The following is a 12,500-nucleotide window of genomic DNA, read 5'->3' on the forward strand; positions in this document are numbered from 1 at the left end:
TTCTCCTTCTACAGCAAGCATCACGCCCAGGCAGCTAAGGATCTCATTAAGGTGTTCCTCGGTGAGTAATATTTGCTTTTCATTCACAAGACCGCTCACTTCCTTTCACACTTTTGCTTTGCTATTCATTTTTCATTCCGCGAGGGATTAACATGTGTGTACCGGTGCGGGTGTGTGGTTGTGTTTCCGCATATACGTGGCTGTTTGTGTGTGCGAATGTTCATCTATATCGTTATGCATGATTCAATGCGTATATGATCATACTTTGTGTATGTTTCTATGTGTCTCACAAATACACGCACACACTCATATATATTTATCTAGTACTTTAATAATATTCATTACCATTTAATAATCACTACCATTACAATAGGTCCTTATAAGCATGACCCTCATTTCCACCATCAATATCAACTGTTCGTACTGTAGAATACCTTAGTAGATATGTTTCGAATTTGATCTCGAACCCTCAGAAATGTGACCCTTATTCTGTAATATAGGTGAGAAACGTTGAAGTTGATGTAGTCAGTGACTTGTACACTAAAACCTATAATATTATAATAGTACCAATAGTAATATTATTAAGTATTTTTACCATTATCCACAGATGCAAAGGATCTTGATGAACTTCGCCGAATCGCCGTTGTTGTTCGAGACCATGTCAATGAAGTGATGTTCTTATTCGCACTCTCCCATGCTTTTTATGAGAGGAAAGTCAGTCTCAAGTTGTTTGTTTCGTATGTGTGAGATAGCACGCACGTGTGGTCTGTCTGGTTAAGAAAAATATCAACATTTACAAAATTACAATATTCCTGAACGAAAATTCCAGAGAATATTTTTAAAAAAAAGCTATAGCATAGGTGAGCACAGAATAACTGATCATATTTGGAAGTGAGATCTACCAAAGAAAACAAGTGCGCATCAGTAAAAGCAGTGCTAGGCATTGATTAAACATCTTATTTCTGTTAATAAAGAACATGCTTAGACTGAACGACCTCATTCTGTGATACATATATTTTTTTCTTATTATTGAATACTCCTGTGCCTTAAAGTAGATCTTCCTCCTCATGTCTGTACAGAATGTAAATGTCTTTCACCATTAAATTTATCCACAGAGGTAAAGGATAGCTCTACAAGTTTGAATAAAATGCCATTCTTTCTCCTTCCTGACAAGGATCTAAACCCTGCTGCTTTACCCCCGCTGGAGACTGTCCTGCCAGACCGATTCGTCCCAACAGTAGTCCTCAACAAGGCAAAGCAGTTGGCCAAAGATGCAATGATTGGTAAAGACAAAGTAAATATATCATGGTTATATACATACATGCCCATTTAAATAAACTTGCTTGATTTTTAAATGGAAGCCCTAGGTAGAATCACTGGTCATCTTGCGAGGGACCGACCTGCTGGACCGCAGTTCTTTTGTCAGTTGCTTCGAAATGGAATGAACCCTATGTCAGCGCACTGACATAGGGTTCTAATATTCCACTGCACATTTTTAAAGAGCTCCGGACCAGTCCATAGGCAAAACTTTTGTCACAAAGGAGGTTTGGGAACTTATTCCGGTATAAACTTCCACATATACACGATGAAATAGCTTTTACTCCGTCTTAGTAACTATTTTTCTTTTATCGTTCTAAGAAAGAGATGAAATATTTTATATTTTTTATAATTGTATTATATCTTGTTCAGTATTTGAATTTCACACTTGTCACTGGCACTTCAATTTTAGAATCACAAGAGCTTCCACAGTGGGAATAGATGGTCTGAATCTATTTTTTCAAATACGTTCATCTATCCACCTATTCGCCTGCTCAACATAAGAACTTCAGTTCATACACTTACTCACTAATAGTGTGTATGTAACATCAGATCTATTTGATTTCAATTTTATAAATATTTTCAGGACGAGGCCCATGTGTATTGGCCCACCAACGATGCGAGCGTTTACCCAAGGAGCCCTGAGCATCGAGTGGCATACTGGCGTGAGGACATCGACCTCGGCAGGTTTTACTGGCACTGGCACCTTTTAAACCCCCGAAACATCGAGCCAGGCAAGCGGGACCGACGGGGAGAGCTTTTCTATTATATGAATCACAACTTGGTCGCAAGGTCCGTCCTAATTTTTTCCAAGTACTACGTCCCTAGTCTCTCTCTCTCTCTCTCTCTCTCTCTCTCTCTCTCTCTCTCTCTCTCTCTCTCTCTCTCTCTCTCTCTCTCTCTCTCTCCATTTCCTCCACAATATCTAATATCAAATGGCATTTCTTTGACTTAAGAAGACTAAAGATGGAATAGCTTTTTTTTTGGTGATCAACAGATTAATTGATTGCAAGTTAGCAAACCTTTCCCTTATTAATAAGATTTCGTAGAATGAATGACACGAAAACGTAACGTGATCTTACTTCATTAACCTACAACTTGACTAAAGTGTGGTGCATTATTTCTTAATACGGGTCGTGTATTCCTTTTCTAACCTGATATAGCTTTCATAAATGTATATGCAGACTTTCATCATCGCCATTTTTTATCGCAATAAGAGACATAAAAATGCATATTCACATCAGTTGCGTGGCCACAGATACAACATGGAGCGTTTGAGCGTCAACCTTGAACCTGTCGAAGCCTTCAAGGATTGGAAGAATCCCATAAAAAATGGATATTTTCCACCAATCGCTTGCGACAACGGCTATGATTGGGCTAGCAGACAAGACCACACGCTCTTTAAGGTGACTTGTAGGGAAATTACTACTGATAAAGTGGCATTATCTTTATTGTGAATTGGTGTTACGTATGCAGCGCGTGGTACCGAGTACATGCTAACAAATACGGAGCAACCAAATATACTTCTAAGGTCTGCAGAGTACTATCAAATCAGAGATTAAAAAAACATCTATTTTTTCGACTCGGTTTTTTATTACGGTTTGGAACTCAGAGATGAAAGTGGAACATTTTTGCCAAACTTGTATATTTTTAGATAGAGCTTTGTCATTTGTTTAGATAATAATTTTGCCGCCTTTTTTATTTCAAACACATGAAGCACAAGTAAAATTCAGATAACGGGAAAATCACTTTCTAGAGCACCATAATGAGAAACAAACAAACTTTTTTTTTCAAAATTCGATTTCATGATCACATAATTATATGACTGATTTATATTGATTGGCTAGCACATTTCTGAGAAACAAACATATTTATTTTGATTTGGAACGAAAAACGATTACAGAATGCCTATTAAAATCTAGTAAATTAAGGAAAATATACAAAATAAAATGACAAGAACACTTTTTTTTGAAAATATACACCATTGGTCTCGTAAATGTCTATTGTGAACAAAATAAAACACAAGTAAAAATGGTAGCATTCAAGACAACCTGTAGCGCTATTTTGCCACTTTTTACGGAAGGTAATATGCACAGGTATAATTTTCGCATCCCCTGTTTCTTTTTACCATATTTCGATTTTATTGAAAGTTTATAGAGTTCTCAGGCAGTCATAAGTGTGAATAAAGGGTTACGAGCCATAGATACTTAAAAGATGATCTGAGTTTAGCAAAATTCTTTTTGCTGCTGTTGTAATGAATAAGTACAACATAATATATGGAATGAAATAATCACCAACTTTTTTCCAGAAAATTAACAGTTGCCATTAATTTTCTTGTTAGATGCCTTTTTTTATCCTTGAATGCTCATCGTACGATTGTGTGGATATGAAAAGAGGGATTGGAGAAGAGAAGGACAGAAATGTTTCATCTTTCTGTGAAATTAAATATTTTCCCCTTTCAGGATGTTAATGCAATACCCCTGAGTGAATCGACCTTCGTTTCAAAGCTTGATACTTGGCGAACCAACCTTCTCCACGCTTTTGGTGTCGGCTATTTGATTCGTGTGAGTACCCGGGTCCTCTTCCCTACCTTACAGTAGACTACTCGTGTTCCCACTATTATGCTACCCACTTAGTCTAGGAGCCTTCTCTGTGTATCTCCAGGATCTTTCCTTTTCCAACCATCGCTCCTATCTTCATTTTATTTATCCACAAATCTCCATTTTCTAACGCTCTTGCCATTCTGCAACCCTCTGTTCTGAGTGAATTATACCCAGCAGATCATCTGCAATATCAGCCCCCAGAATCTTCGTTTCCATTCGCCTTTTCAATGCACGTTTCACCACCACAAACAAATACGGACTCAACGTAGACCCCTAACGTCATCCTACTGTAGTCCGGAACTCGTTCGTGTCTCCGCGTAACTTCCTCGCTGTTCTTTTTGACATTCCTTTCTGACTATGCCCACTAATGACTCTAGCCTGCGAAGCGAAGCGGCAAGATAATCAACAATGATAATAATTTTCTTCACCTCAAGCACTATACAACATCTCTTTTATAGTTTGTTTTATGCCTTCGTAATATTGACAAAACCACAGTACATTCTCGCATTCCCTCCTCTTCTTATGATTACAACCGCTAATGTTCCTCTGCCTTTGATAAATCAATACCTAAATACTTCTTATCTATAAAATTGTTCTTGGGTCAGTCCATTACATCTCATTCAGAAGATCTACTTGGTACTGGCTTAGCAGCAGCCAGATTATATTGTCTGTGCTTCATTAATTTCTCCAATCTTATATTTTCTAAACGGAAACGGTCTGATGGTTGAAACAGTACTTGTATAATAAAAGTTGAACATCTGACTGGACTTTACTTCCAGAATGCCATAAGTACGACCCCCCCCCTTCATTTTCAAGGCGGTACCCCAACATTAAATTCTGTCTTCTTACTACAGGAGAACGGTCCTCATGTTCGCCTCACGGACAATCCGAGGGTTGGCGAAGATTACGGCATAGACCTCGTCGGCGAAGCGGTGGAGGCCGGCGCGAGCGTGAATCCCGGTTTGTATGGCGACCTCAACACCTTAGGCCACGATTTGCTTAGTCAGTGTCATGACCCGGTGCGAAGCCACAAAGTAAGATGATGGATTGAAATAAAAAAATATATATAATGTAACAAAAAATATGTAGATTACTAAATGAAAACATTATAAGCATACATGACCCACAAGTAAACAGGCAATACTATGGGAACATTCGGGTTTTCCCTCCATCCGTTTTTAGTAAAAGATATGACACTGACAGGAAAAGAGTATAAAATGCGTGTATAGGCACACCATTACAAAAGACTTCCTTCGATTGCATTTATATTTAGGCATATATTTCAATCTTACCAGCTACTTCCGGATATTTTTTTAGAGTAACGTCGGTGTGCTGGCAGCCACAGAAACAGCCATTAGGGATCCAGTCTTTTTTCGTTGGCACAAATTTATAGACGATGTGTTCCTCAAGTACAAGATGACGCAGCCTCCATACACGCCAAAGCAGGTGAGTATGAAATCGAGTGCTCTTGGTGAAACGAACCAACTTTTAGGTATGAAGACATATAAGAAATTATATTCTGTGGCAGCAACTGTTCAAACATGAAAGCAGTCGCGGGAAAGTCTTATTCAGTGAATTCAGGTGCATTTTGTTTATTTATACGACCTTTCTGCATATACTTTATGAAAAGAGCTATCATATCTTCAGTAAGATTGGATCTGAAATGTTTTTCTTCATGCTCCAAACTAAATTAGGGCCAACCTTTCTGGATTCTTTTTTCTCTCGTTTTCTGCAATACAAATTCCTTCACACCTTTTAGAAAATAAAATTAATTGATTAATTAATTTAAAAAAAAAAAAATAATATATATATATATATATATATATATATATAAATATATATATATATATATATATATATATATATATATATGCATAATAATGATTCGTGGATTATTAGTCATTACGGTATTGATATATAAAAAGACCTCCTATTTGCGAGGATTGAAGGATTTATTTAAACTCTCATTCAATAAACTCATTTTGCATACATATATCCATAATATCTTACTATTATTTACACTATCATTCAATAAACTCATTTTTTATACATACGTTTTTAATAGCTTACTATTACTTACAATTTTATTATCATGGAACATATCTGTACCATACTCTTATACAACATGATGTTCACTTGCTGATGCTAACAGATGCCGCTTTCCTCGACAGCTTCACACGAATGTAGAAGTGATGTCCGTTACAGTCACTGACAAATCAACAGCGAGAGCCTATTATACTCCACGACGAGGAGACCAGCTTCACACTTACTTCAGAGTCAAAAGTTTCGAAGCCACGAATGGAATCGACTTCAAGCTAAATCCAGAAGATCACTTTAAGGTTCACTTCCAGTCAGATTATCTTCAGCATACCCACTTCTACTACACCATCAAAGTTAGTTTCGCCTCATCATCATTAATCTCTTTCTCTCTCTCTCTCTCTCTCTCTCTCTTCTCTCTCTCTCTCTCTCTCTCTCTCTCTCTCTCCTCTCCCTCTCTCTCCTCTCTCTCTCTCTCTCTCTCTCTCTCTCTTATATATATATATATATATATATATATATATATATATATATATATATATATATATATATATTGCCGCTAATGATCTTAGCTGTTGACGCGGCAGGCAATTTTAAATAATCAATCAATCTCTCTCGCTCGCTCGCTCGCAAGAAATCCCAATATTATATAAATAAGCATTTTTTGCAGTTCAAACCTGCATCGCTCTAGGTATGAATATACACTGTAAAAGTCTTAAATTCTTTATATCCCTCCCTCCATATGCTGCGGTCTTCTGGAATCCTTTCTAAACTATCACAACACAGGTCTTCAACCGTAACAGTGAAGTCATACGTCCTAAAGTGCGAATTTTTCTGGCACCGAAATTTGACAACGTCGGCCAGAGGATGAACTACTCCGCACTGCTTCATTACTGGACGGAGATGGATGTGTTCGAAGCAGATCCGAGTGAGTAGGAGTTGGGTAATGTTATTGCTGTTACTGAATTTATATATTTTTCAATAATGTGTTATTTTCATTATTACTTATTTGTATTTATAATTTATCTACTATTACTATATATTATTGTTTTATCTAGATTATTTTAGTAGTTTAGTGCGTGAATTTTAGATTAAGATGATAGATTGTTTGGACTTGTAAACGCATACAAAAATATTGATTGAACAATTTATTCCAATTCTAATATTCTCCATTTAAGTTCTGCCAGGCTCATCCAGTTACATTACTAGAGACTCCAGTGAGAGCAGCATCTTTGGCTTTGACTCTGAAGGTGTGTATTTCATGATGCGGTTGTATGTATATTTCCAAAAGACGAGATTCCGTGATGGTAGTTACTTGTTGCGTATCCTTTGTTTCGTGTTCTCGTTGTGTGTCAGTGTGGGTGTCAAAATGCAATACAGTGATACAAATACACAACGGCCATTTGTCGGTTTGACGGCGTGTCATCAAAGGGCTAGTATGACACTTACTGAGTGAAAGTTAACCGGAGAAGGTCACACTGCCCCGCTGTGCTCAATTTTCGAGGAGTTAAATTCAACTGGTTCCTCTCAGCGGTTTCTGTATATTCCACTCGTTAGTTCGAAACGTGAAGTAAGCCCACATACTTGAACTATTATGCACCGAAACCCGTTTATGTAGTTTTAAAATCCTTCCTTTTTCCTTTGTGAATAAAAATGCACGACACCGCCACTAATTGAATAAACCGACTCCTTGCAGCAGTCACTAGGTCCGAAACAACGCAGTGATAATGGGGAGTGGACAAGCATTGCCATACGATATCGTATCGTCGTTAGTCATAATTCATTGGTACGACAAATCATAACGGTGTCTCTCCGCTATCTCGTATCATGATTTCGTAAAAAATCAAAGAAGACACGAGGTTGTGATCGAATCTCATGTGCGAGTTCGTAGCGAAATTCCTCTGATATGACGCCGAAAAGAATGAGTGGCCAGTCGAGCCTTTCCGTGGCTTCGTATTACAAGAAATGTAGCTTTTTTGAGAAAGCGAGCGCGAGAGGGGGGGGGGGGTAGGTGTGTGGTCTGTTAACGCTAAAGTCGGACGAGAATGGGACGTAGAGACACCTGTTTGACTACAAATGTAGTTATGAGAATTTATAGATTTTTCTTATGCTGTCTTTATGATAAATATAACTGCTATTAATACGCACCGCAGTTACTCATGGAAGCAGGAAATTCTCTACCGTACATGGTTAGCTAGTTACGTAGTTGTTGACTCCGTTGCCTGTACAGTGGAAGGGAGACGTGAATGATACAACTCACATTACGCGTATTATGCGTACAGTCCCAAGCCCCTAAATAAATGAGGAACACAGGTAAAATATATGAGGTGGTGACAAAGCACATGTTGGAGAAAGTTTATTAAATTCATTTCTTAAAATTAATGAGTGTAGCTTACAAAAAATCGTTTTCATTTGCTTGTGGTAAAGTCAATAATACTCTGAATTGAAGAGCTTCAGTAGTAATTATTAAAATGATTATATTTCATAAGACAGTTCAATATTTCTCTACCTTCAAAAAAAAATTGGAAGCTGATCTTGAAAGTTTTTCTTCTAATCGGTGGACACAGATCACATTCCGAGATGCAATGGTGCACCATTTGGTCGTCCACACTGTGATACGCATGTCATACGATGCGCAGATACATAAGTGATACCCACCTAACCCGTTGAATGGAAATGACGTCGCGTGCATTACAAGCCATTTTAAAAGTCATTCTCTTACAGCTGCATACGGAAGAACGTCTGGCTGCGGCTGGCCAAAGAATCTCCAGCTGCCTCGGGGTAAGCCAGATGGCATGAATTTCCTTCTTTTCGTGATGGTGACTGACAGCTCGTGGGACACGGTGAGTTAACATTCTTTATCAAGAATAATAAAGATGTTTGTAGCATTTTTCAAAAAGGTGTAAAGACGTGCACCCGCACATGTATCCAATCAACCAATCACACACGCAGAATAGTTGAAAAAGTAATCTAACAGCTGATTTCATTACTATTACTATTGTAATTTTGGCTGTGATCATTAGCATTATTATCAGTTCTATTATTATATTTTCTTTATTTCTGTTTGGTTTACAGCCACTTAGCCAAACGTACAGCTGCACAGATCTAACGAACGATTACCTGTCGATCGGCCTGTGTTCACCTCCCCTCTTCTCCAGGACGTCCCCTTCCAGTTTCTGCGGACTCCCTAGTGCCAAGTACCCCGATCGGTGGCCCATGGGATACCCTCTGGACAGGAAGAGTCCCCACGAGACGATCGAAGCCTTTGTGAATGAATATCCGAACATGAGACTACATGATTTCGTCATCAAGCATTTAGAAGCTGCAAATCTCAAGATGGAAGATGACACGGTTGAATGCCTTCGCTTCAGGTGCTGAGTCTGTCTGTCTTTCCATATTTGGCAATTCTGCTCTAGATATTTCTGCTTAAAATTTGTACAAGTTCTCATTCAGCCTATCCATGTTAAACTTTAAAAGATTTGAATACATGATGTGCATCAACTTAGATTTTTCACTCCACACCCATTGCTTAAAAAAGTTAAAAAGGTATATTTATTTGTTTATTGAAAATTTTATGCCGTCAATATCTAAGGTCATTAGCAGCGTATACAAAATATAGCCCCAGGTAAAGTTTTTTGGGTTCAGTAAGCCAGTGTTTGTGGATTTCCAGAATGACCAACTGTCAAAACCAACAAATGTACCAGGCATCAAAGGTTACATAGCATTATGGTCAAGTATTGTGGTGAAAAGATTAAATGTGAGTTAACGATTTGGATGAGTGGACAGAAGGGGATGAAGAAGAGAAGGAAAAGGAAAGTGGGAGAAGAAAAGACCCTGCAAAATTAGCTGTGGCAGGGGCTGAGGTCCAAGGCAAAGGTTGGTCCCTCTGTCTCCACCTTGAAAAATATAGACTACCACATGACAAAGATAGAATATATAAAAAGTGCAAAAAAAAAAATCTTTAAAAAATTGAGTCCTCAAATAATTTTCATATGCCTTTTCATTTTAAGTATGGCCCCACTAATTCTCTAAATATTTATAAATGTTTTCCATTTTATAGTCTAAAATTGCAGTAATTCCACATATCACAACATGATGTAAATCAAGGCACCCAAATATTTAAATTATTCCAGTATGATCTGCATGCACTGGGGTTTTGGTTAGGCTAAAAATCATAAAATGTTACCAAGTAAATAGATAGGATTAGAAGACATTATTTACTTTACCCATCACAGTAACAATATATTTAAAAAATCCCTGTTGAGCTTCATTAATCTATTATAAACATAATATCCATGTTTAGGTAATTCTAAGTCAAAGCACAAGGTATCTGGGTCTTCATCATCTACCTAAAGGTAGATGATAGGTAATGTTAATTACCTATCATCATACTATGGGGCTAGATATCCCTACTCAGTATATCACTACTCCTTTTACTTATAGTGGCTCTATCACTTCAGTTGATTCTGCTCAGCAATCCTATTTGATGGCTAGCACAATTATTTGTTTTACCCATTAAAGTTTGTCTACCTTATCTGATTTTTAGATTTCTCCAATACTTATTAGAAAAACACCCTTTAGGCATTTAAAAGTTGTCTTCTTTGATTATGTCACTCATAGTTTTATAACAGCTGCTTTAATTCATGCAGTATCATGCATCTTGTAAGATATTCAGCAAGATTTTTGCTAGTATGTAAATTTTCTATGAATAAATAAAATAAATAGGGTATGAGTAGTTACTATACAAGCCGTAATCTTATTGTCTATATTCATCTTTTTCATAATTCAAGAATGGTCTGAATTATGTTGCTTTCATGCAGTGGAAAAGGTTGTCCATATTCCACCAATACTGTTAGGACACTTATGAAGAGAAAAATGACACCTGTACAATGTTACTTCACCAAGTAAAATCTTTGCTAAATTTTATCTTGCCCTTGACTGTGCTATGTTTAGACTATGAATGTGATAGATAAAATAACATAGACATGCTGATCCAGTAATACTATTTGAATAATCCACTGGAAATGCCTCACGTCAGAGTGTGAGTGAGAAAACATTTACATACATCCACATTTAGTCCAAACTTCACATACACTTCTTCAAATAACAGTATATATGCCTATCAGATGCTTGCAAACTGCTAGAATGTGCAAATGCACCACCTGGAATTAATGTTAATCAGATGAAACTATATGTTTTAGACAGAGAATTATAGGGAAAACGCTCACAACAGATCTTTATTTTTCAGTTTTGGTTGAGATAATCACAGATCAAATCAGCCTTGCCAGGTGCATAAGGGAGGGGTGATGTGAATTGCATCACTAGATTTCACCTCCCTGCTTGTTGGCATCATTTCATATTGTGATATTTACGTGGATACAACCTCATGCTGAGTTACAAATAAGAAAATGACAGGATTTTCATTCTATGTCATTGTTGTTTCAGCATCTTTACCAGTAAAATAACCACTGGCATGGTAATACGATTCTACAGTGCATTTGGGAACTATGATGTTAATTACAAATTTAAGAATAATATACCACCACCAACAGCATTTCCACATTTCAAAGAACAAAAAAAAATATATGCTTTCCCTCAAAATAGACCTCTTCTCAAAGAAACATTAAAGTCCATATTATACAACTTGCTCTTTAATTAGGCACAATAGCCACGTCATTTCTTAAAATCATTAAATGAACAAATAATAGCCATGTTCCTTCATATTAGTAATAAAAAAATAAAAAACATTAAATGGACTGTATATGTATCTTAGATTTTTTTTTCCAAACTGATTTGCAATACTTACTGCTGGACCTTATGCTCCCCACCTTTAAAAATATCAATACAAAAAATGAGACACATTTAATTTTTTTGTCATGAGACAGTATATTAATTAAATGAAGATATCTTAGGATCAGAATTAATGTATTGGGAAAGCCATGGCCCAGAGGAAAGATCTGAAAGTTTACTTTTTTTTTTTTTTTTCCATGCTGCCCATGGAGGAACCTAGCTCAATCCAGAATATTCTCTTCTGATTACGGCTTGTAGAGTAACTACTAATACTTTACTCATACCCTATTTATTTTATTTATTCATAGAAAATTTTCTGCCATGTCAACATCTAAGGTCATTAGCAGTGTCTTCAAAATATTGTAATACCATGAGGCTTGGGGGCAAAGCCCCCAGGTAAGGAAGTGCAATATGACATCAAAGGTCATCTGGCACTAAGGTAAAGTATAATAGCAAAAAGGGTTGGGAATGAGTTCATGATCAGGGTAAAGCTACAAATTGAATAGTACTAGAGGGTAGTATAGTAGTGAAAAGGGAAGATAGAATGAGTTCATGATCAGGGTAAAGCTACAGATTGAATAGTACTAGAGGGTAGTATAGTAGTGAAAAGGGAAGATAGGGGAGCTAATGGAGTATAGTATAAGGTAAAGGTTGTTAGAAGGGAAAGGAGTTAAGGGAGTAGGGATCATTAAGATAAAGTATTGTGGCAATAATGGCAAAAATGACTTAACATTTACAATAAGTGGAGAGAAC

At 36.9% G+C, this 12,500-nt stretch overlaps 1 protein-coding gene across 1 annotated transcript in view; it reads left to right on the plus strand.

Moving 5' to 3' along the window:
- Positions 1-9,458, plus strand: part of LOC119580347 (hemocyanin D chain-like) — a 13,500-nt gene extending 4,042 nt beyond the window's left edge. The window contains exons 6-18 of the mRNA XM_037928445.1: positions 1-61; positions 608-714; positions 1,175-1,294; positions 1,904-2,109; positions 2,576-2,723; positions 3,780-3,881; positions 4,775-4,954; positions 5,238-5,366; positions 6,092-6,313; positions 6,744-6,885; positions 7,136-7,207; positions 8,682-8,800; positions 9,033-9,458. The exon at positions 1-61 is cut by the window's left edge and continues 105 nt beyond it. Coding sequence (XP_037784373.1) covers positions 1-61; positions 608-714; positions 1,175-1,294; positions 1,904-2,109; positions 2,576-2,723; positions 3,780-3,881; positions 4,775-4,954; positions 5,238-5,366; positions 6,092-6,313; positions 6,744-6,885; positions 7,136-7,207; positions 8,682-8,800; positions 9,033-9,335 — 1,911 coding nt within the window. The 3' untranslated portion in view covers positions 9,336-9,458. The remainder of the gene's footprint in view (positions 62-607; positions 715-1,174; positions 1,295-1,903; positions 2,110-2,575; positions 2,724-3,779; positions 3,882-4,774; positions 4,955-5,237; positions 5,367-6,091; positions 6,314-6,743; positions 6,886-7,135; positions 7,208-8,681; positions 8,801-9,032) is intronic.
- The last annotated feature ends 3,042 nt before the right edge of the window (positions 9,459-12,500 follow it).

This window comes from Penaeus monodon, chromosome 13, assembly GCF_015228065.2.
Source record: "Penaeus monodon isolate SGIC_2016 chromosome 13, NSTDA_Pmon_1, whole genome shotgun sequence".
In the NCBI taxonomy this organism is placed as follows: domain Eukaryota; kingdom Metazoa; phylum Arthropoda; class Malacostraca; order Decapoda; family Penaeidae; genus Penaeus; species Penaeus monodon.